This window comes from Heloderma suspectum, chromosome 2, assembly GCF_057233095.1.
Source record: "Heloderma suspectum isolate Gila_16-S chromosome 2, 16-S_ref, whole genome shotgun sequence".
NCBI classification, from domain to species: Eukaryota; Metazoa; Chordata; class Lepidosauria; order Squamata; family Helodermatidae; genus Heloderma; species Heloderma suspectum.
In genome coordinates, this window is record NC_139459.1 from 216,220,019 (window position 1) to 216,246,074 (window position 26,056).

The following is a 26,056-nucleotide window of genomic DNA, read 5'->3' on the forward strand; positions in this document are numbered from 1 at the left end:
AAGCCATGTTTTAACTTGGCGCTGAAATGAAACCAATGTCTGTGCCAATCAGGCCTCCAAGGAGAGGACACATGACATTTTGATTTGTGCAGTTAAAAACCACAATCCTACATACATCTCTTGGAAGTAGAGATGTGAAGACCTGGAGGGAGGGGAGGAATTCAGGAGAAAATAATCCCCCCTCTTCTCCCCCCCCCGCAAATGTTTCCCCATTTTTCCAACAGAAAAATTGGAGATTTGGGGGAACACCGAAAAGAACTCCTATGAAAGATATTCTCTTTTGGAATGAGTGAAATTATTTTTAATACCAGTCCCATTCTCCATGTTTCTCTCTGCAGGGAGCATTATTTTTTTTTTTAAGTGGGTAGGCCTGGAGTAGATGACATCACAGGAGGGGGTGGGACTTCAGGACTGATATTATCCAGCCTGCCACGTGATCCAGGGGACCAATCCGGCCCCCAAACCAAAAGTAGTTGTCAAATGTGCAGTATGAAGATGTTTATGTAAGACAATCTACAGCATTAGAGAATAATTCCTACGTAGACTGTAGAGTTCAATGTTTTCCATGTTGTATGAAGTTTAACATGATATCCAGTTCTGCTATTAGTCTTTAATATTGTAACTGTATGATTTCTGCCCAAATAATAGCTTCCTTTTTTAATACAAAATTTGTGGTTTCTATTTTCATCTTTTATTCTTTCCTTCTTCTTGGATGGCAAAACTAACATATATGTGCTTAGGTAGCATAGGGCGCATCAGTTTGCATCTCTCTCTCTCTCATTCTCTCTCTAGTACTGGGTATATTCGCAATTTTCCTTGTAAAAAACTAAGACTGTAATCTTATACACATGTACTTAGGAGTATGTCCCTCTAACCTCAGTTGGAATTACTTGTGAGTAGACATGTATAAGATTGCACTCTGGCGTTTATATGTTTGAGTGTGCAATTCTATGTGCACTTACCTGGGGGTAAACTTCAGTAAACAGAGTGCATTTTACATTTGAGTAAACATGCACAGGATTCTTCTATGTAAGACTTTTACCCTAAAAGGTTGTGGGGAGGGAGTTATGCTAAAAGGCCACCTAAGAATCTTCAAATAAATAAATAAATAACATTGCTCTGTTAAATTTCATAAATATGCCAAGTAGTACAATTTATGAATGACACATTTTATGTTGTTAAAGCATTAAAATAAGTATTGCATATATTTCAATTCCCCCCCACCAGATTTTCTTGGAAATACACAGGGCCTCAGGGTCAAACTAGACATGACAGGACTGCAAGGAACATGTCTGCCCCCATTCACATATAGAGATCTACTCTTTATATGAAAAGGAATGTGTGGGGGAGGGGAAATAAACCCACCCCCTTGCCTTACCTCACTATGCTCTGTTGCTTTAAGCAATTTTATTCTCAACCCAGAACTGAACCAGGCTCAGAGAAAATTGCTTAAAGCAATGGAGGACGGCTAGATAAGGCTGGGGAGAGGCGGGTTTTGCTCACCTTCCCTGCCCACTCCTTTTTGTATAAAGACTAGATTCCACACGTACACTTTATAAGTGAACAAGGCAGACCATGAATAAAAATGACCTATATGGCTGACCTTTCATACCTAGTTTGGCCTCAACTCACACTAAGTTTAATGGGGCATTTCCAAGAAACTGCATTAAGAATCAAGATATAAGGCTGATCGTAGCACTCATAAGACATTCTCTAGTTCAAGTCTAACTGAAGCTCAGGGGATTGCTCCAATTACCATGCAACTATACATGCAATGCAGTGTGGTGCTATAACAAACCCTTCATCTCATTATAAGACATGATGACTGTGAAAGTTTGAGGCTTATAGCGGCAAAGGGAAAAATCGTCAGGCTTAGAGGCCTGGGAGTTTTTGTTGGGAGGGGGTATCCCTGAGAGGAGTAGTTTCATTTTCCCGGTTAACTGACTGAAGCAGGCATCCTGAAAAAGTAATCCAAATGTATTCCATGTACACAAAAGAAAGAGGTAAGTATCTTTCCTGGTTCTTGATGCCTGACATTGTGAGTGAACATTTAATATTCATGTTTTCTAGCTTTATTAATTTGTTAGTAAATGTTTAAGCATGTTGTGCTGTACCTAAAAAAGAATAAGTCAGTGGATTTATCATAATTATTCCTTACTCCAGATATCTGACTTATTCCATATTTTGGTACCGATCCCATACAGTTAAGGATACCTAACTTGCTCAGGGTCAAAGAAACTGGGATTGGAACCCTCAAGTCATCTGCTGTGATAAATTTGCTAGGCACTTCGAGGAGAAAGTCGCTCATATTCACTCAGAACTTGACGTCACAGTTATTGCAGAGTCTGGGGAGGTGTCCAGTGTTCCGTCTGGTTGTGTTTCCTGGGATCAGTTGCAGTTGTTGCAGCCTGATGATGTGGACAAGACGCTTGAATCAGTCCGGCCCACCACATGTAAGCTTGACCCTTGCCCATCTTGGCTTATACAATCTAGCAAGGGTGGATTGCCTGGGTGGGTCCAGGGAGTGGTAAATGCTTCGCTCTGTCAGGGGGTGGATCCTGCTGCCTTAAAAGAAGCTGTAGTGCATTCTCTCCTGAAGAGGCCCTCCCAGGACCCAGAGGTGTGTGAGAACTATCGCCTCATTGCCAATATCCCCTTTTGGGGCAAGGTGCTTGAGCATGTGGTGGCTGGGCAGCTTCAGACATTCTTGGAGGAAACTGATTATCTGGACCCATTTCAGTCTTGTTTCAGGCCAGGGTACAGCACTGAAACGGCCTTGGTTGCTCTGACTGACGACCTACTCCGGGTGAAAGACAAGGGGAGTGCTACCCTGTTGATCTTCCTGGATCTCTCAGTGACTTTTGACACCATTGATCATGATGTCTTACTGGATCGGCTCTGCAGGATGGGAGTTGCGGGCACTGTGCTACAGTGGTTCTGCTCCTACCTGCAGGGCCGATTCCAGAGAGTGGTATTGGGGGATTCCTGTTCTACCCCATGGCTATTAAGCTGTGGGGTGCCACAGGGTTCTATTCTATTCCCCCATGCTGTTCAACATCTATATGAAGCCGTTGGGAGAGGTCATTAGGAGTTTGGGGGTGGGGTGTCACCAGTACGCTGATGAGACTCAGCTCTATTTCTCCTTGTTGTCTGAGTCAGCTGAGGTGGTGAAGGTGCTGGACCAGTGCCTGGAGGCTATAATGGGCTGGATGAGGGCCAGTAAATTGAAGCTAAATCCTGACAAGACAGAAGCTCTGTGGATTGGTGGTTCCAGAGTCCAGGAATTGGGTAAGTGACCTGTCCTGGATGGGGTTGCACTCCCCTTGACGGAGCAGGTGCATAGTTTGGGAGTACTCCTAGATCCATCCCTGTCACTGGAGCCCCAGGTGGACTCTGTGGCTTGAAGTACTTGGGGCCAGCTTCCGCTGATCTGCCAGCTACGGCCTTTCTTGGAGAGAGATAACCTAGCCACAGTAGTACATGCACTGTTAACTTCCCGATTAAACTATTGCAATGCGCTTTACATGAGGATGCCCTTGAAGACGCCTCGGAAGTTGCAGCCAGTGCAAAATGCAGCAGCTAGATTGCTGACTGGAACACCTCATAAAAACCACATAACACCAGTTTTAAAGGAATTACACTGGCTGCCAATACGTTTCCAGTCGGAATTCAAGGTTTTGGTGATCACATTTAAAGCCCTAAGTGGCTTGGGGCCTCGATATTTGAGAGAGCGCCTCTCCCTATATATGCCTGCCCGTGAACTGAGATCTATTGGAGGGGACCTCCTCTGAATCCCACCAGTACGAGACATACAGTATGGTGGGACGTGGGAGAGGGCCTTCTCTGCTGTGGCACCCCGGTTGTGGAATGCCCTCCCTTGGGAGGCCAGATTGGCGCAGACATTGGTCTCATTTCGGCGCCAAGTAAAAATGTGGCTTTTTACCAAAGCCTTTGAGGGCTAAATGAATTCCCTAGCACATTGTTTTAACTGTTTTATTGTTTTAGATTTTAACTGGTTTTAGTTTGTTTAATAGTTTAATATGTTTTTAGGTGTTAAATTATTTATTCTTTTATATTGTTTACATTGATTTTATCTGTATACCGCCCTGAGATCTTAATGATATAGGGCAGGATAGAAATGTTTTAAATAAAATAAATAAAATAATAAGTCTTACTCATCTTATTACTATTATCGTACTGTTTGGTAGGGAACTTTCAAAGCTGTCCATCATACAATTGTAATTGATTCCTAAAATTAGACAGGACTTCCTTCATTATTTATAATACTTTCTTATACATATAGTTCTGCCCTTTCCATAAGAATGCTCTGGGAGATTATTACAAAATCTACCATATAGAAATTCACAAACTCTAAGAGTATGTTCATATTCACTTCTTGCATTTGCCATTGTTTCACATTGCCTGCATTTGTCCTTGTTTGTTTCAGAACTGTTCTTCACATATGTGCTGTAGATAACTCTACAAAGAGCTGGGCACATATTCAGGCGTAACAACATTTTTAAAGGTGGTACAGTGGCATTGTGCCACAGCTGTTCTGGAGTAAGCACTGTAGCTCACCACTTGCCACACCTCATGAATAGGCGTGGCAATGGGCTGCTGAATGGAAGAGGGACGGTGTCTCTGTTTACTCATCCTGAGGGACACTGTAGGAAAGATAGCACCCTCTTTGAACAAAATGCCAACTTTCCTACACAGAAAGCTGGAAATAAAATGCCTACCTGGGACAGATCTTGGGATGATGTGAAGACTGCACCAACTGTGTGCATTATGCCCTGGGACACATACACACACACACCCTTCTGCATGATACCCTAACTAGATATATCTCAGCAAAAAATATCAAGATTCCTGCTATATTTAACTTGAGTTCTTCACCAGAGAAGCTGTTTAAAAGATTCCGTATTACTTTCTATGAATCCAGTTTACATTTCTTTCTTTTTTTTTGCTTCACTGCTGTCAAAATCTGATTTTTGCCCCAAATATTTACAAATACTGTTTGTATGTGTATTTACCTGGCAAATTACAACATTATCCCTATACAGAGATGAGGCTGCTTTCTCTTGACATGTTATCAGAATCTGAAAATAAATGTGTGTGTGTGTTTCAGTGCATACAAGTGGATGATATCCCCACATGGATACCGAAAAAAAGAGGCTAATGCATCATAGAAGCACCGAGCCCAAAACAAATCAAGGCACACTTACTTTTCAATGATAGCCTCTTTCTCTCTCAAGTAATCCATATGCCTCCACTCAGCCTGATGTAGTTCCATTTCCAAAGTTTCCTTATTTACCTGCAGTTCTCGGATTTGATTTTCCCATTTATGTATTTGTTCACCATGGGAGTCTTTCACTGAAGCAAGTATTGCATCCTTTTCCCTGGCAAGGTGATCTATTGCTGCGTGTCTAAAAAAAAAATTAAAATTAAAAAGGCTATTCACTCTTTCAGGAGCTGCAAATTCCACCCTGTTGAAAAAAATCCATGAAACAAAAAGACATGATTTATTGTACATGCATCAAAACCTCTCCATTTTACATGTGCTTTGGGCCTGCTTTAATCACTCTCCCTTCCAAAAACAGCTCTGAAAATCTCACACTTGGGTACTGAGATTTACTGTCCAAAGGGCTCCTGCACCTTTAACAGTTGTGTAGAAGAGGGAATTTCATGCAAGCTACACCTACAGCAATTTCCTCTTCTACACAACTGTTAAAGGTGCAGGAGCCCTGTCCTCTTTTGCATCTGGTTATCCTATATGCAAACCCAACAGAGGAAAGCCAGTGTGTTGTGTTTTCCCTAGGTGCTCACAAAACTGGAGGTGTGCATGTCAAAAAAACTGCCAGCCCAGCCAGCAGTTCTGTTGAAAATTTGAATTTCGTGCCCCTGGGAGCCCTTAAATGCTGGCTAGCCTGACTAGGGGTCTTTTTCCCAATCACATTAAATCAGTGCTCACTGTTGGTATTTGCCCTCATCCCAGCAGCAGCCACTATCAATGCCATCATCCAGCAATAATTTGTATTTAGCTCATATACTTAACTGGATCCCCAAATTGAGTTTTTTCAACATAGCTAAATGGGATTACAAAAATGTGCTCAACAAAGCTTCACAATAGATGGTTTCATATGGTAAATCTACCAAAGTTAATTAAAATTTAAAAAACAAACCAACCAGATATGAAGTTTCTGTTTTCCTGACAGCTATCTCTATAAAAGCTTGTACAGACTGAGAGTTTTGAACTATGTGCATTTTTAGAAGCTTCTTATGCTATTTGATTTTCTTGGTGAACATCATTTTGTGTCGTTCCTATTTTCTCCTACATGGTTATTTTGATCTTCAGTTTCTCAGGAAATGGCAATTGTGTACTGCTGATGTGATCAAAAGCAGGGATGGGCTATCCCAGGAACAATCCTACTACATGGCTCAAGACTCCCAACTGCAAGCTAAACTATCCCCTCCCCTTTTCCAAATCTTCACTATCTGAAGACTAAAAAGAGGGGAATGGCACAGTCACAAAGAACTTCTTTAAGCACACAACAGGGGCTGCATGCACCCAGTATAACTTTTCTCTGATATGACCCTCATGCCAAAGCAGAAACAGCTCAAGCTTAAAAAGTATTTATTGAAACACAAGTTCAAAGACATGCTGAGCACAAAGAACTAATCCCACAGTTTTTTGGATTCTTATCAACGGCCCAGTTTGCATGATCACAACAGCTTGAACAAGCTATGGTGACTTGTTTAAGCCGCAGCATGTGCTGGCGCATTCTGGACACCATTTGCCTAATTACCCACCGGGGTGCAGCTTATCGTGTCATCCGAACCCAGGCAGCATGGCTTGTTGGAGGGGGAAACAGCCCTCAAATAACCGATGGCCTGTTGTTGGGTTATTTGAGAGTTGTTTCCCCCTCCCACAAGCCATAATAACCAGCTTCAGACAACACAACAAACACGCCTGGGTGGGTAATTAAGCTAATGGTGCCCAGCATGCACCATGGTTTAAACAAGCTACCATGTTTAAGCCGTGGTGATCATATGAACCAGGTCAGTGTGTTTAAAAGTGGACTAGAGAGAAAAGGGCCATAAATCTGGAACACCTATTTGCCTAAACAGAAAAAGATGGGACTGCATAAAGCAAGGCAGGAAGCAGATAACAACACTCAATCCACAGTCTATGTAAGGGCCACGTCACACATTTATGCTGACATGCAAAACAACGTACATCACCCTTAAAAGTTTAACATGTTAATGCAGCAAGAACAGAAAAAAAAGTTTCAGCAACACCAAAATATCTGCAGCAATCCGCAGCATTTTATGAAATTAAGGGTGCGATCCTATGCCTGTTTAGACAGAGAAAAATTGACTGGGGAATGCTGGAAGTTGTAGGAATTGTTTCTGTCTAAACATGCATAGGATTGTGCCATAATACTCTCAATAAGCATAATACATTTTAAATGCCATGTCATCTATCAGAAGAACTCACTTTCTCTCAAATATTTCTTTTTCTTTTTTCCAGTTTAGTTGCACCAAAGCAAGTTTACTTTCTAAATCCTGTATCCTACATTGGCAAATATTGGAGGAAAATACTGTATTAGATGCAGTTATGTAGTGCTTAAAAATTAACCTGCTCAGATAGAGGATGAAGTCTAAAGAATAACAATTTGCATATGAACAATTTCATTTCATTTTTACTCAATCCCTCTCTGCCCCTTACCACTACTGCTGAAGGAGAAACTGCTATCTGGACAGGTCTTAAGGAATAGTGGTAATCGCTAGCAAAGCATATTTTGTAGGGCTGCTTCTCTAAAAATGTTAATAATAATGAACTACTATTGTTACATGTTAGTGCATTAGCAGATGCAGTAGTGGACAGTACTACAGATCTTAAGATTCTATTCATGACACGTAACAAATATTTCCACACAAGTCCACCTGGTTTTTCTCTGAGTGTTTTCTAAAAATCAATTAAACAGCTATTGATGCTAAAATTGCAGAACTGTGCAAGATTGGTAATAAAATCCCAAGATTTGATGGTGTCTGGGCTTTTCTGAACTATCAGTATAGCACAGGTAGGTGTCCAATTGAAAACAGCTTAGCTTATAGTCGGCCTTCAGATTCTACACTAAAAACGTCTGTGAATCAGCATAATAGGGAAAGGAAATTGTTTGCAATGTTGTATTTTAGCTGCATGTTTCTGATGAGATATAATGGTTCCAATTAAAATTAGCACAATTCAGATACATGCCATTACCTAAATTCAGCCATGTGGTTGCCATATGTGTACTAAATTGTCTGTTTTTGTACCCTACCTTGCCTTGCCCTTGCTGCCTTTTTGCATTAAGCCAGACCAAAAAAAGGCAATCATATCATAGATGCAGGTGAACCTATTTTTTATCTGGTACCTAGATAATGCTTCTATTATAGGTGGGATGGGGGATCTTTGCATACACAGCTGCATAGATTTGAAATATAAATGTGTGCAACTGCACTTCACTATAGTGGAAATGTCCCCTCATGCATTTCTCTGCAAGAGTTAAATACTAATGATGAATAATACTGTTATCCTATACATGCTTGCCTGGACATAACTACCATTGAACTCAATGAGCTTACTTCTAAGTAAACATTTCATTTATTATATTTCTATACCGCCCCATAAAAGAAGTTCTCTGGGCGGTTCACAAAAACTACATGTAAACATGCACAGAATTGCACTATATGTCTTGTTAAAAGGACAGTCTATAAGTGGAGCACACTAGTAACAGACTGGAGGAAGAAAAGCACACTGACAGCCACATTAGGGGCAGTATTTTGACATCCAACAAGGATAACCCATTGTTACATAAACACAGGGATCATATCTAATTTGGCAGAGATTAACAAAATAGACAAGCACCAGCTCTGGAAATCAACACTGTGTAACTTTGAGCTACATTAAGTTGCAATGTAAGAATTATGAAGTAAGCCACTGGTATACTAGATGTGGCCCTCAAAGCACATGCTTTCCTCTCATAGACATGAAACAAACTTGGATTAAGAATATACTGGGAATAAGAAAGGAGAGGTGAAATAAAAGGAGACTTAATCCTCAGTGGAATGGTACAGTACTGAACATCTTTCACGGCTGCAAAATCCTTTATTTCCCAATCCTTGCATCTGACTTCTTTCTCCAGCTCTAAATTAGTTGCTTCTGCCACTTTCAATGATTCTGCCACTTTCATCTCAGCTTCTTTTAAAGCCTCCAGTTCCTTGGTCAACAACTTAACCTTCAAAAGGAGAAGAACAGAACACACAATCTATTCATTCCTTCTCCCATCAAGCCAGAAATTAGACAAAAAGATTGCTATCTTTGTCACAAAGTTAATTTCCCAGGCAACATTCCTTTATGAACACAAAGCACACACATCTTTTTTCCTAAAGAGATTTTAAATAGAGCTATAATTTTCCATTCCATTTTTATTCTATTTTTGCTTTTATACGTGCGTATGTATGTATGTATGTTTTAAAATGTTATTTTATTGCGCTGGAAAACAAGTTTAAGGAAGTCACCATTTCAAATACCAAAATTATCCAACTGTTGGGACACAACTGGAAAAATGAAAAGAAATGGTTTAAAAACCAAATGTTTAACTTTTCTGCAAGACTTGATAAGCCAATCATAATTTTAATCTAACTCACCTACCTTGTTTGGGACAGGGGCAGGAGCTGAAAGGCCTGTGGATGAGATGGATCCACAGCCTCTCCTCTCCCTGCCCTGCCCACCAGCACACCCTCCTCCTCTGTCCTCTTCCAGAGGTTGGAGCTCATGCCTCGAGAGGGGAGCTGCCATGGAGCTTTCTGCAGCAGCGGTGGGGTGGAGAGATCAATGATCAGATCTCCTTTGAGGTTGGAACTCTGGCCTCAGAAGAAAGACCTGCAGCATCCTATGGCCCCCTCAGATGCTGTCATGGGGCCACAGGATTATTCTCTAAAACTGACAAATGATGTTTTATGAGAGCTGGCACATCATACTCAGAAACCATGGTTTGAACTAGGTTTGCAAATTATGGTTTCTGCTAACTATTATTGGGTATGATGCCTGAATTGGCAATCCATAGTTATGGTTAGTGTTCTGTCTCCAAGGCCACAGCACCTAGAGACCAAAGTGCTGAGCAAATGGAAAATGGAAACAGATAAGCATCTCTGAACTAGGACTTATCTTCATATTTGGAAGTTTAAACTATGATTTAGCTTCTAGGCTATGATTAGTGTAAATCATGGTTTGGCATATCTGCACTGACCTCCTTATTTCTAACTGGCCCACAAGGTCAGAATGAATGAATGCACACATTATTAGCATCTTCACTTCCCCGCAGAAATGTTTCCAATATTTGGAGGCCTATGAAGGTATCTTCAAGACTAAGCCATCTTTAGACTCTACACAGGACAGCACATCTCCTTATGCATCTCTTTCCCCCACCAACTTATGTGTATGTGAGTGTTTTCTATATGTTATTGAATTAGACTGCAACCCTAAGCATAGTTAAATGGACTTAAAATCCACTGAACTCTATGGGGCTTATTTTGAGTAAACAAGCTTAGAATTGCACTGTTAATTTGCTGTAACATTTGTATTATAATTTTTGATGGAGAAAGGGAACATGCAGACTGCATGCCTATTAGCTACTGAGTCATGTTCGAGGTTTTGTTGTTGACATGCAAAGCCCTAAATGGCTCAAGACCAGGATATCTAGCTGACTGCCTTCCCCTGTATATACCCAGTCAACCCCTGAGATCTTGTGAGGAGGCTTTACTAGCCAATTTTAGTATATTAAAAGATATAAAACTATAATAAATAAATAAAATGCTGTGGAAGTGGACACATTTGATATTTTGTATATGTTCAAAAATCTTTTCAATAAACAGTTAATAAAAGCATCTTCCTCAACTCAGAAGCAACTCATTCATTTTTTCACCTAAGGTAGAAAATTAAAATGATGCATCCTTTCCCCCCTCCAGCCTATTTGAAATGGAGTTCATTTATTTAATGACAGACACATGGAGGATCAATGCAGTTAAATAGTGTCCTCTCAGGAATCTGCCCACTGAACAGTTCACTTCATATTGCTCCATGGAAAGGCTGGCTGGCCATCAGTTGCATTGATCATGGAAATAGGTAGAACTGGATTATGTATGTATCGCAGAATAAACAAAGAAGGAGAAATAGCAAAGTGGCTGATTTTCTCTTTAAACATTTTGAGGACACAATTACCTTAAGCTCATGAGATAGAACCACATTGCTCATTTCATCTGCTTTCTGTCGAAACTCATGTTCCCTCTTTTTCATCTCTGCATCAAATTCCACTAGAAGTTCCTGAAACAGAACACATGGGATTGTATGCAGTAGTGTAATCTCACATTTATAATAAAATGGAAACAGGACATCTAGGATCCACAAATAGTAAGAGAAGGAATTTTCAAAATATAATAAATAGTTTCCTTTTGGCACATATTAACAACATGAAAAGAGAGAGATTTGTGTAAATTAGAGCTACAAGTATTTATTAGATTAAATCATTAACTACAGCTTTAGTGGATTAATTAATGGGACCAATTGTAATCGAGGAGGCTATGAGCTGAGATTTATTTTTTGCAGCTGTTTTGGTTCTAAAGTGTTACTGTAATAGGACATGAAAAAGAAAATATTGCTAAACCTCATAAGTTATTTTGGTCAGATGTTCTTGTTGTTGTTGTTGTTGTTCAGTCGTTAAGTCATGTCCGACTCTCCGTGACCCCATGGACCATAGCATGCCAGGCCTTCCTGTCCTCCACTCTCTCCTGGAGTGTGCTCAAGTTCATATTCATTGCATCGGTGATGCTATCTAGCCATCTCATCCTCTGCCGTCCCCTTCTCCTTTTGCCTTCAATCTTTCCCAGCATCAGGGTCTTTTCCAGTGAGTTTTCTCTTCGCATTAGGTGGCCAAAATATTTGAGCTTCAGCTTCAGTATCTGTCCTTCCAATGAGCATCAGATGTTCTACCCTTGCATAATTTCACAGTTGTTCCAGTATAATCCTAACTACTTCTTCTACCTCATGAAACTTTATTACTTCTACTGCTGTACTTGTGCCCTCATTGTTTTCTTTGTGATATTATTATTCCCCCATGTTTAGTTTTCATTTTTTTCCTATCATTATTGTGACTCTAATGAAATCAGTCAATAATATTATCACCTTTCCGTTGAGAGATATTATTAAATTGCTTCATTTTTCACTATCTCAAAAAGACTTAGAATTTGGCAATACTGAGAATTTAATTCATGACTGTAAACTTCCCTGAAATCAAATGATATAGGGCAGTATATAACTTTTAAACAAATACATAAATAATCAAAGGGCAGAATCTAATGGGGCCCCCAACAATTCCTTTCCATCCTGCTGATTCCCTTCCGCAAGCAGTGGGTCCCACCAATTCCATTGTGCAAGGGAGATTTTGCGCTTCCTAGGGGAAGCCCCAAAATGAGTAGAATGCTCATTTCTGAAAGGAGTCAGGTTGGCAGGGCTCCCTTATGCAAACTCTGCTGACCTGCCTCCTTCCAGAAAAGTGAATTTCCCGTTGTTTCGGATTGCCCCGGAAGCACTAAATTGCCATTGCACAAGTAATGGGGGCCACTTGCACAACAAAATTGGCACGGCAGAAGAAAACTGGTGGGGTGTGAAGCACCCTGTTGGATTCTGCCCGGTATATTGTAAATCAGTTGACAGCCCTTTAAATGTTATATGCAAAGCTGGAAGGGAGAGAAACCTGAAATCAGAGAAGTAGTGACTGCTGGCAAAGACCAGAGTGTTTATTTAGCCTTTACAACTGCTCTTGATTTATTGTCTGACCTTCCTGAAATTTCAAGGTTGGTGGATTTAGCACAGTGTACTGGCTGTACCCCTGTGGAAAGAATTTTACACCATCTCATTTTACTAGACACAATCCTACCAATTTTTCTCAAGAGGAGACTGCCAAGGTGGAAAGAAAAGCAATAACATAAGTATTACCTAATATGTAGAATGACAACCCAATTTCAGCACTGCCCATTGCTAATTGTACATTAATTGTAACGTTAGAGCTAGGAAAAAAACACCATAAACATGACTCATGTTGGGGTGAGGTGGGGTGAATGCTTAGAGGAGGGGTGGGCAACATCACTGAAATTTGGTGGCAAACCAATATAGTGCATTAAAAGGGCCACATTTAGCTTGTTCCCAAGATGTATGTGATCTTTCTAGCACTCCATAGAGATAAAAGTGCCAATTTTCCCCCTCACCACCAAATTTAGCAGTGCAGGGGTATGGGGCCCACATGTGGCCCATGTGTTTCTCGCTCCTGACATAAGACTACTGAAGTGTAATGAACTCTTTGTTTTTGTATGTAAGAAAGGGAAATGGAAAATATTTCCTACATAATTGGTTTATCAAACTTTCTGTACCTGTCTTTGCAAAGCAAGTTCACCTTCTACTTCCTGGAGTTTTCTCTCCAGTTGATGTTTCATATTCTCATATTCCTCATAATGGCGATTGATATCAGAGTCCTTAGAACTACAAAACCAAGAAAATTACTATTTAAAAAAATGAACAGTGAACTGACAGTAATGCATAAAAAATGTTTAAAACATGTAAATAATTTAGAGTGCAATCCTATACACATTTAGAACTCAGTGGAGCTTACATCTCAGTAGACATGCATAGGATTGCACTGTTAAAGAGTGTAACCTGCACATACCTAGTCAAAAGTAATTGCAATTGAACTCAATGGGCCACTGAGATCCATAGGATTGTGTATAGGATTGCAGCCTAAACTACATAAAATGAAAAACTAATGACATCACATTCATTTCATCTACAAAAACATGGTTTGAAAATTGTAACTTGTAATAAACGTTATCCTGTTTCAAAGAACTTACAGACATAATTAAATCATTTAATAAATGATTGTAGTTTGAAGGTACTTTCAAACCCAGCAAACAATTCCTTTGGGGATCAATATGCACTGTATGTGCTTGAACAAAAACTAATTTCTATTTTTGCTCTCTTGAATCAGAATCACCTTATCCTAACTGCAGTTGTAATTCAAATACGTTCCTCTTGCACTAGATGTGTTTGTACAAATTAATTTGTCTGAAATAAGAAGAGGAAGACATAAGCAGCAACCTAGGTCATTTGACCATTAAGTAATATTAACCAGTATAAGCAAGTATTATGTAGTAAAATGTATCATATACATACTGTATATTCATACATTGATTCCCGCCACAATGCAACAGGAAGCACAAGGAAAAGTCACAAGGTATTTCATACCTTGCAAACTGGGACTCTTGTAGCTAAGGAGGGCCCAACACCCACTGTAGGCATGCAAACTACAGAATCACAAGGGTATGTGTGCCATGGCTATCCTCTGGCTCTGATCTTTAGCACAGAATGATTTATGACAGCTGCATATAGGCACAAAGCCAATGCACAACTGCAGTAGGAAAATGGAGAGTGCTGGCATTTGATTCAGTTGCTCTGATAACAATAGCCTCTAAGTCTTATCTGAAGTGAAACTAACAAATAGGCCTGTGGCATTTCAAATACATCTGTTGTGGCATAAGCATTTGTGGACTCAAGCCAATTCTGTAACATGCATGAAATGTTATCATCCCTTGGCAAGTACATATACATAGAATGGTACAGAGGGGGGGAAGTTTGTAAACAGGAGAACAAACAACCATGAAACACAAAGGGTAGCCTAGCCATCTGTCAATCACTTTTCTACGCAGAGCCAAATTATGCACGATAAAAACAGAATGATCCATTCAGAGCAGCAGCCAAATGAGGATAAACATAAGCCCTATTCAGATGTTTGGAAATATAAAGCATGGAGGGGAGATGGGGGGACACACTCCGCCCCTGCCCCCTCCACCCTAACCCCCTCCACATGATCAGGAACACTGCTCAGCCAGGGTTCCTGATTGCATGGAGCCCTATAACCACCTGAATTCCATTACAGCCTCTCTTCAGTTCTTCCCCATCAACACGGGGAGGTGGGGGGGGCGCATGTCCCTTTCTCCCCTCCATGTTTTGTATTTCTGAACACCTGAATAGGGCTTTAATGTATCTGACAAAAAAGACACTAGTACAGGGATGGCCAATTGGCAGCCCACAGGCTACTTCTAACCCCTACTCTGGGGGTGGGTTTGCCCCCACTACCCTTCCCCATGCCAGGTTGGCAGTGGGAGGCACACAGTGCCTTGCATTTGCAATCTGGTATGATGAGGGTGGTGGGGACCAATGGAATTGCATGTTGCTTCCTTATTTTGCAGTTGCCCCTTTCCACTGTGAAATAACAGATGCGCTGAAAGCAGGGTGTACTTCTGTCATGCACTATTTTTAATCAGATCGCAACCAGTCATATTTGGGAGAAAATATTTTCTTAAAATATGAATTCTCTTCCTATCATAGGGGTATATTCATGTTGTAATTCATAAAGAAGCTAAAGATCCCATGACAGTAACCTCTTATAGACCAATATCCCTTCTACATGATGATACTATTATTATATTTATATTTATATCCCGCCTTTTCCCCACTACTGGGACTCAAGGCGGCTTTACAACATTAAAACTTGTACAATTAAAACCTATAAATGGAAGTATAATAGAAGTATACAAAAGTTTAAAATATAATTAAAACATCAATAATATTAAAACTATATAAAAGATCAAAACATTAAAAAACAAGAAATATAGTATCCATCCGTCATATTCTCATAGGTCCAGACTCGCTATCCCCAAAGGCCTGCTGGAACAAAAAGGGTTTTACATGCCTGTGAAAGCATATCAAGGAGGCTGCCACTCTCGCCTCCCTGGGAAGGGAGTTCCAGAGCCTTGGGGCAGCCACTGAGAAGGCCCTCTCCTGTGTTCCCACCAGATGTGCCTGTGATGGTGGCAGGATGGCAAGAAGGGCCTCCCCTGAAGATCTCAGGGCATGAGTAGGCTCATAGGGGAAAATACAGTCTTTCAGATAACCTGGACCCAAGCCGTATAGGGCTTTATAGGACATGACCAGCACTCTGAATTGTGCCCGGAAATAGACTGGGAGCCAGTGAAATAGACTGGGAGCCAGTTTTAGCAAGGGTGTTGTATGCTTCCTGTAGCCATCCCCAGTCAGCAGTCTAGCAACCCCTTTGAATGTGCTGAAGTTTCTGAACACTCTTCAGAGGCAGCCCCACGTAGAGTGCATTATAGTAATCCAAACAGGATGTAACTAAAGCATGTGTTACTGTGGCCAAGTCAGACATCTCAAGGAATGGGTGCAGCTGGCACACTAACTTTAACTGTGCAAATGCACTCCTGGCCACCACTGAAACCTGGGCATCCAAGCTCAGGGCTGAATCCAGAAGTACACTCAAGCTGCGAACTTGTCTTCAGGGGGAGTGTATCCCCATCCAGCACAAGTTGAATCACTATTCCTTGATCTACCTTTTGACTGACCAGGAGCACCTCTGTCTTGTCTGCATTAAGCTTCAATTTGTTTGCCCTCATCCAGTCCATTACTGCTGACAGACACTGGTTCAGCACCCCAACAGCTTCCTTGGAATTAGATGGAAAAGAAAAGTAGAGTTGGGTGTCATCAGCATACTGGTGGCACCAAACCCCAAAACTCCGGACAACCTCTCCCAGTGATTTCATGTATATGTTAAATAGCATGGGGCACAAAACAGAACCCTGAGGAACTCCACAAGCCAATGGCCAGGGAGTTGAACAGAAGTCCCCCAGCACCACCTCCTGGGTCTGGCCCTCCACGAAGGAACAGAGCCACTGTAAAACAGTGCCTCCAACTCCCATCCCAGCAAGGCGGCCCAGAAGGATACCATGGTCGATGGTACTGAAAGCCACTGAGAGGTCCAGCAGAACAAACAGGGACATACTCCCCGACTAGTTCCCAGTCTAGATCATCCACCAAGGCGACCAAAGCTGTTTCTGTCCCATAACCGGGTCTGAAGCCAGATTGAAATGGATCTAGATAATCTGTCTCATCCAGGAATCCCTGGAGTCGGGAGGCCACCACACACTCCAATATTTTGCCCAGAAATGAAATACTGGTGACTGGCTGATAATTATCCAATATGGTGGGGTTCAGGGAGGGCTTTTTAAACAAAGGTCTCACCACCACCTCCTTCAGGCAGGCTGGAACTCTGCCTTACCTAAGGGAGGCATTAACCACTCCCCTTACCCACTTGGCCAGTCCACCTCTGGCTGCTTTTATGAGTCAGGAAGGGCAAGGATCTAGAACACACGTGGTGGCTCTCACCTGTCCTAGGATCCTGTCCACATCCTCAGGCTGTACAAATTTAAAAGTATCCAACAACGCTGGACAAGCAGGGGCCACAGTTACATCCACTGAGTCTGTATCAACTATAGCATCCAAGTCAGAGCAGATCCGAGCAATTTTGTCTGCAAAGCGCTGAGCAAATTGTTCACAGTGGGCTGTAGAGAGGTTTAAATTATCCTCTTGCAGGCTAGCATATAAAAAAAACCCTGACCACTTGGAATAGCTCTGCTGGGCAGCTCTTTGCAGATGCAATAGTGGCAGAAAAAAATATTTTCTTTGCTGCCCATATTGCCACAGAGTAGGCCTTCAAATAGGCTCTAGCCTGTGTTCGATCGGATTCACTCCAAGTTTTCTGCCAACGTCGTTCTAGTCGTCTTCTCACTTGTTTCATCGCCACCAGCTCCCTAGAAAACCAGAGTGCTGGTGTGGCTCCACTTTGTGAGAGAGGACACTCAGGAGCGATTGTGTCCACAGCCCTGGTCATTTCTCCATTCCAGAGATCAGCCTGGGCTTTGACAGAATCACCTGCCGAGGCAACAGGAAAATCCCCAAGAGCCGTCAGAAAATCATTCGGATCCATCAGCCTCCTGGGGCGGACCATCTTAATTGGCCCTCCACCCCTGCAGAGGTTCCAAGTGCCAGCAAGTCTAAACCCTACCAGGTAGTGATCTGCCCATGACAATGGAACTATAGAGAGTTCCTCCAGTTTCAGATCACAGAAAATTAGGTCCAGAGTGTGCCCAGCAACATGGGTGGGGCCAGATACCTTTTGGGACAGACCCATGGTTGTCACGGTGGACATGAAGTCCTGAGCCACTCCTGACATGGATGCTGAACTCCCCCAGCACAACAAGCTGAGGGGTCTCCAACACCAACACCAAGACTACCCCAGCTAGCTCAGGAAGGGAGACTGTTGAGCAGCGGGCTGGATGGTACAACAACAGAATCCCTATTCTGTCCTGGGCACCCACCTTCAAATACACACACTCGAACCCAGCAGACTGTGGAATAGGGCACTTGGTCAGGTGGGTAGAATCCCAAGACCAGTGACGCTCCACCTCCCCACCTGCCAGGTCTTGCCTGCTGCTGGACAGAGAACCCTGGAGGGCAGAGCTGAGAGAGGTTAACTCCCCCAGCTTCATCCAACCAGGTCTCTGTAATACAAGCCAGGTCAGGCTCATGCAGGACCATGTCCTGGATAGCAGTTGTTTTACCATTCACTGACCTGGCATTCAGCAGCAGCAGTTTCAACCCAGGGGGCCTGTTGCCAGGGCCATCCAGGTTATTTGAGTTCAGGGACAATTTAGGGACAGTCAACACCCTATTGTTACACAGTTTGCCTTTAGAATGTGACTGCCTTCCCCCTCCATATCTCCCTCCGCCCTGTAGAAACGTAATGGCCATTCCCTGGCTCCCAACACCTCCCCACTTCTTTAAAAAACACATGTCTAGTGCAAGGCCACATTGAGGCAAACAATCCCCTTCCCTCCTTTCAAGCAGGGGGACAGGCCCTCATCCTCATGTTACCTCAAAGTGGCTCCCCCAAAGGGGCGACCCCCTTTGGTGTCACCCCCTTTGGCAGCGACACCCGTCAGCAGCAGTCCCACCCCCACCAGGACCTAGGTTTTATGCCCTTGCTCCCACAGCTGTTGCAGCTGGGAGTGGGGTGGTGCTTGGCTGGACCTAGGTCTGCAAGAGGCAGAGTGGAAGTCCCCCAGGTGGAGGTAGAGCTCCAGCAAGGCAGCAGCACCAGATCACACCCGCCTTGCAACACTGAAGGGCTTCCTCTCCTTGCAGCAGTGATGGAAAGATTATAAAATCTTTACTAGCATTTTAGCAAAGCATTAGAATACTATATAAGTATATACACCAAGACCAAACTTGGTTTCTTTGAACAAAAAGAATGAGGGATAATGTGAGGAAAATCCTACATACTATAGATTTTGCATATGGACTAAGAGAAGAATCCTTATTGTTGTTTTTAGATGCAGAAAAAGCTTTTGACAACATTAAATGGACATTTTTATTTGAAGTTCTGAATGCCTTTAATTTTGGACCAAAGTTTAACAATGTCGGGATTCCTTTAGCCCCCACTTTATTTCAACACCGAAAACAAACACAGACAAGAGGCTTCAGTCTACAGCTTTTAATCCATTACTTCACAGGGTCATACAGATGCAAATTCTCAGTGACTCTCAGTCTACAAAGGAATGGCTTCAGGGTTTTCAAAAGGAAGTTACAAGAGTTACCCGCTGTTTGAAGAGGAAGGAGGTCTCACTAGCCTAACTTAAGGGGGGAGGTCCCTCTCTCTCATGAGGCCTCTGAGTGCAGCTTTTCACGCAAGGCCAATTGGGTAGACAGTCTAAGTTCCGCCAATGCCTTATCTCTCTTTGCTCTACACTTGCGTCTGGTGTCTATTAGATCAGACTCCCCAAACACCACCTCCTTCTGTTCGCTATCTCTCACGGGGGTTGAAGAGGGACCCTCATCCTCAGCCAACTGGACGTTTGTAACCTGAGAAGCTGGCCCAGTGATGTCTGGACTAGCCTGGGAAAACACCTCCCCCATGTCTGGCGGTTCTCCTTCAGAATCTAAACTGCTATCCCACTCCCTGCACTCAGAAACATCCCTGACAAATAAATGGGTACAGGCCATCTAGTTAAACCCTAAACCAAGACTGCATACACATGGGATATTATCACAAGTATTTGAATTAACTAAAAAAGGAAGGCAGGGATGCACATTATCTGCATTACTATTTGTTTACTGGCCTTAGAAACTTTATCAATACATTTCAGAGAAAATGCAAACATTTGCAGAATAAAAATAGGAAACTATACAGAAAAAATAAAAATCTATGTAGATGATATCATTTTAACCATCACAAAAACTAGGCAATCTTTTCATGAAACGGAACAGTTAATAAAGGAATTTGGAACATTAGTAGGATATAAACAAAATAAAGGGAAAACAGAAATTATTGGAATTAACATAACTAATATGTTAAAAAAATCATGAAAGAGGTAATTATGCCTGGAATGATAAACCAGTAATGTATCCTGGAATAAAATTGACAGATAAATTAAGTGATTTATATAAAAGTAATTATGAATGTTTATATAATGAAGGTCCTTTACTAATCAAACAATGGGAGAAATTATACCTGTCATTTTCAGGAAGGATTACTACAATAAAGATGATGATATTACCCAAAATTAATTTCTTGTTCAATATCTCCCAATTGGAATTTCAGTGAAACAGATTAGTTAATGGCAACAACTTTTCTTGAAATTAATATGGAATGGGGAAAAATCCAGAATAAAAGCTCTGATATTATATGATGAAAAAAAGAGGGGGGACAATCAGTTCCAAATTTGGAACTGTATTATATTACAAGTTATATTAATTGGATTGTACATTGGTTATTACAACCTAATTCTTTTATATCCGTATTTGAAAGAGCTCTGATAAAGGCTCCTCTGCCTGAAACATTGTGTGGAAATAATACCTATAGAACAATTGATGCAAAAAAATGTTAATTTCAAACTTATTAAGAGTGCAGGATCAATATAAAAATTTGTTAAGCCCTCCTGTATCTCTGTCGAAATACAGTGATAGAAAAACTAGAAGCAGGAGCAAGCTCAAATTATAAAATCTGGAAGGAAAATTACCTTTTTAGGTATAGGGATTTTTTGGAGCAGAATAATACAATATTATACTCAGGAATAAAAAGGATATTAAATGGTGTGTGTCCTCCCAATGTTTTACATTTTTCCAGATTCGATCAATTATCTGATAATGACATAAAGAACATTTAGTATCTAAAAGCTATAAATTACTCTTAAAATATGAAACAGAAACAGAACAAATTAAAGATTATATGGTTAAACGGGTACAAAGTATTGGAAAGCATATTCCAATGGAAATATGGGAAAACCTCTGGAGTAGGGGCTATAATTGTTCATTAAACATCAATTAGAGAAAATCTATATAAGGTGATAACGAGGTGGTAAGACACCAGTTAAAATAAATAACATAAACAAGATTTATCCAATTAATTGTTGGAACAAATAGGAGATTTTTTATCATTTATGGTGGGAATCCACTTTGGTAAAAAAAAGAAAAGAAAAAAGGATTAATTAAAATATGAAGAAAATATTAGGCTATAAAATTTCATTAGATCTCTTTTTTATCTCCTTAATTTTATGGATGGATTTGTTAGTCAACAACATGAGCAATTAACAGCTTATATCTTAGCTGCAGCAAGAATACTGTAAACAAAACCGTGGAGAGGACGTAACACCATCAGGGATGAGTGGTTGGAGAAAATATAGGACTTTGCTATGATAGCAAAATTAACATATTATATTAGAACTGCTGAAAAAAGACAAAGAGGGGATACATTTGTTAAAAATTGGACATGCTTTATTAATTTCTGAAGACGTAAAACAATATATCCAAATATTAAATTTTGTTTTTCAGTAACTTGATCTAGTTGGTTATAAAATTTATGGATATATAGGGAAGAGAAAATTGTATATTGGTACCTTTGGATTTTGCATAAGAAACATATAACGTATATACAAGTAAGTGTGAAAATGTTTATATCTTATTTAAGTGATTCAGAGTAGAGATGTCTTATTGACTGATGTATATAATATGTATTATATTACACATACTGTAAAGTGCGGGGGAAAGTTTCAGTGTCACGGGTGCCTGTGAGCATTGGCAGTGGCAGAATAGGTCAGATTCTGAAGACGAACTGCAAAACGTGGGGGAGGAACTTTTCCAGACTCTTCCAGACAGGGAGAGACAGACTCCTCAGGTTTCAATAGTCCAGCTGGATGGAGAGGGCCTCTCTTCACACACCCCTGTGAGATAGCAAACAGGAAGAGGTGGGGCTTGGACAGCCTGAATTCTTAAGACGCCAGGCGCAGACGCAGAGCCAAGAGAGAGATGGCAGGGGTGGAGCTGAGGCAATCCACCCAATTGGCTTGGTGGAAACAGCTATGCGTAGAGACCGCACGAGATATAGGGAGATCCCCACCCCACCCCTTAAGTTAGGATAGTGTGCCTGCCTTTTCTCAAACAGTGGGCAACTTTCAACCTTCGTAGCTTCCCTTTGAACTCCCTGAAGGCATTTCCTTTGCAGACTGTGAGTTACTGACAATTTGCATCTGTATGACCCATTGAAGTAAAAGGATTAAAGAGCCATGGATAGGAGCGTCTTGTCTGTGTTTTGATTTGGCTATTGAAGTTCAGCAGGGACAAAAGGGAATCTTGACATTCAGGATGATTGTACTAGCAGAACAACAAGTTCATTAAAAAAGTAGTTTCCACAAACATCTACTACAACGGGTATGCACTGTGCTTTAACCAATAAAAGTAAAAAGGTAAAGGTGTCCCCAACCAGTCGTGTCCGACTCTAGGGTGTGGTGCTCATCCCTGTTTCTAAGCCGAAGAGCAAGCACTGTCCGAAGACGCTTCCGTAGTCATTTGGCCGGCATGACTGAACACCGAGGTGCACGGAACACTGTTACCTTTCCCACCGAAGCGGTACCTATTTATCTACTTGCAATTTCTTGCTTTCGAACTGCTAGGTTGGCAGGGGCTGGGACTGAAGACGGGAGCTCACTCCGTCACGCAGCACTCGGGTCTCGAACTGCTGACCTGCCGACCTTCCAGTCTGCAGTTCAGCGTCTTAACCACTAAGCCACTGCGGCCCCTTAACCAATACATAGCCACTAATAAGAGAAGTTAATTGTGAATTATTCAGTACTTAGGCACTGCTAGACCCAAAGACCTGAGTTTGGAAGGCTGAATTTCTATCATAGCTATACAGTATCACATCTATCTTACCTGTGAAGCCGCTCCAACTCTAACTGGTGTTCTTTAAGCTTTTGTTGATATTGGTATTGCAGAGCCTCTTGTTTTTTTGTTTCCCGAGCAAGTGCCTGCTGCAGCTTATCTACCTGTATTCTAAGGTCACTAACCTCTGCCTGTTTAGCATTTTCAACCATTTTCAACTGGGTGAACAAGGTATCATAACGCTCCAGCTCTCTATCTCTCTCCTCTAGAACTTTAAGGTTATAGGTGAAATCTTCCTTTAAATTGTTGAATTTCCTATTCATTTCTTGAAGTTGCTTTTGAGTTTCTTGCAGCGTTGTTTTCTGAAAATGGATTTGACGAGCTTGTAGCTCTTTCAGTTCTTGTTCTTTACAGATAAGAAGTTCATTTAAATCTTTCTCTGTGTGTAGCATTGCTGAATCTGAGAAAGATGAGAATTATTAATTACAGCAGAGGAAGGCATTTTTCCTTCTGTCATCAATCTATTCCTCTCCTTAAGTTCTATGTAATAAATGGTGTATGATAATCATATTTAGCTTATGAAGATACTGACCACAACTAAAAGTACAATGGATAATAGGCACATCAATTAGTTTGCAAAGGAGCTGATTCTAGCCTGGCCACTGTTATCCACATTCTCGTATTGTCCAGGATTGTGCTGTACATGGGATGGCTTTGAAGACTTCTTGGAGTTAGTTCAAAGTATTGCTGCTAGTTGTTGATCAGGACTGGCCAGGGGAATATATTTTGCCAGTGCTTAAACAGTTTTGCTGGCTGCTGGTCTGTTTCCAAACACAATTCAATATGCTAGTGCTTACCTTTGGGACTCAGTTTTCTGAAGGGCCTACTCCCACATGAACCTGCCTACATATTAAGATCTTCCTCGGAGGCTTTTCTCCAGGCTCTCCCATCTTCAAAGGTTAGGTAGCTGGTGACTAGAGATAGGGCCTTTTTGGATGTGGCCCCCCACTTGTGCAATGTTTTGGAGGGAAGTTTGCCTGGTGTCTACTTTGATGCCTTTTCAGCACCAGATCAAGACCTTGTTCTTTATGAAGGCTTTTCATAAACTTCTAATTTTATCATCCACTAAAATGTGATTTATTTCTCTCTTGTTCTCTGCGATTTTAGCATTACTGTTTGGGATTGCACCATGTGGGGCAATTCAGATGCTGCTTTCCCATCACACCTACTCACTGCTTTGGACAGTGCAAGAAACAAAACACCACATTGTGGCAGGAATACACACACAGCCCCTTTAAGGAGCCATGTATTTCTTTAGAGCCACACATGAGTGACTGGTTGAGCTACAGCAGCCCCATTCCCATGACAGCAGTCAAACATGCAGTCGTGCCTATAGGAAATCTTTTGAGAAGTCAGGAAACTCTCGCAAGATTCTGCTGGTTGCAGGAGTCCGAGGGAGAGAGAGCTCAGGCCTTCACTCCACTGAACAGAGACAAGACAGAACAGGATGAGGAGGAACCCCTCCCCCCACTCCATTTCTGAGGCCAAGGGAAAGAAAATCTGGGAGGGCCAAAGGGGGAACCAGGACATACGAACATAAGAAAAGTCATGTTGGTTCAGACCAAAGTCTTATCTAGTGCAGCATTCTGTTTGCACTGTGGCCAACCAGCTGCCCACGAGAAACCCACAAACAGGACATGAGTGCAACAGCACCCTCCCATCCATATTCCCCAGCAACTGGTGTACATAGGCATCCTGCCTCTGATATTGGAGGTAGCGTATAACCATCAGGACTAGCAGCCATTGATAGCCTTATCTTCTATGAATTCGTTTAATTCCTTTTTAAAGCCCTCCAATGTGATGGCCGCCACTATATTTTGTGGTAGCGAATTCCATAGATTAACTATGCACTGTGTGAAGAAGTATTATCTTTAATCTGTCCTGAATCTCCCACCATGCAGCTTTATGGGATGACCCTGGGTTCTAGTATTATGGGAAGGGAAGAAAAATGTCTCTCTATCCATTTTCTCCATACCATGCATAATTTTGTACACTTCTATCATGTCCCCGTCCCAGTATTTGCATTTTTCTAAGTTAAAAAGCTCCAAGCACTGCAACCTTTTCTCACAGGAGAGTTAATCCAGTCCCTTTATCATTTTGGTTGCCTTGTACGGGATGCTGCTTTTGCCATTACATGTGCAACCAAGAAAGTCTGAACAATACATATCACAGCACAACTTGAGGTAAGCACAACAGAAAAAATGATAATCAGAAAATAAACACAGGTAACAGTGTATCGCCTTTTTGCAACTGGCCTGGGTAATCAGCTTATTTGTAATTAGACATGCTTTAGGAATCAGCAATGCATTCATACTAAAGCACTTCAGAATCTCCTTGTGGCCATTTTTAAAGGGTTACATTCAGGCTGCAGTCCCTAAACATGCTTACTAGGGAGTAAGCCCCAACAAACACAATAGGACATTTCTGAATAAATATGTATAAGTTTATGATGTTAAAGAGGTTCTTCCAGCCAGTTCTTAAAATTTTTATCCTGTCATGTTCACCATTCAGGATATGACCAGAGTTCTATTATACACTTTCATGGCTTTAGAGCTACAAAAGTCCACTCCATGCTTTTAAAAATACTGTATTTCAAACAAGGATTTTGGTCTAGTTAATGTATATCAAAATGCAGTTATAATTTTTCATCTCATATTCTCCTAACTCAACCATCCTACTAAATTATTAAGATTCATAAAATAATCTAATTCCACAGATTGTCATCTCGTAATCTTGGTAGTTTATATCTCATAAGGTCCTTTCTGGTGTCTTCTTATTTTTAGCTGAGCCCATAATGCATGTGCCTAGATAGAATGGTTAAGTTATTATATTAGG

The 26,056-nt window shown here is 41.3% G+C and overlaps 1 protein-coding gene across 1 annotated transcript in view; it reads right to left on the minus strand.

Moving 5' to 3' along the window:
• CCDC57 (coiled-coil domain containing 57) overlaps positions 1–26,056 on the minus strand; it is a 95,413-nt gene that overhangs the window by 59,045 nt on the left and 10,312 nt on the right. The window contains exons 2-7 of the mRNA XM_084837880.1: positions 23,213–23,621; positions 13,471–13,579; positions 11,267–11,368; positions 9,124–9,281; positions 7,499–7,573; positions 5,226–5,426 (exon numbers count right to left, since the gene is read on the minus strand). Coding sequence (XP_084694006.1) covers positions 5,226–5,426; positions 7,499–7,573; positions 9,124–9,281; positions 11,267–11,368; positions 13,471–13,579; positions 23,213–23,613 — 1,046 coding nt within the window. The 5' untranslated portion in view covers positions 23,614–23,621. The remainder of the gene's footprint in view (positions 1–5,225; positions 5,427–7,498; positions 7,574–9,123; positions 9,282–11,266; positions 11,369–13,470; positions 13,580–23,212; positions 23,622–26,056) is intronic.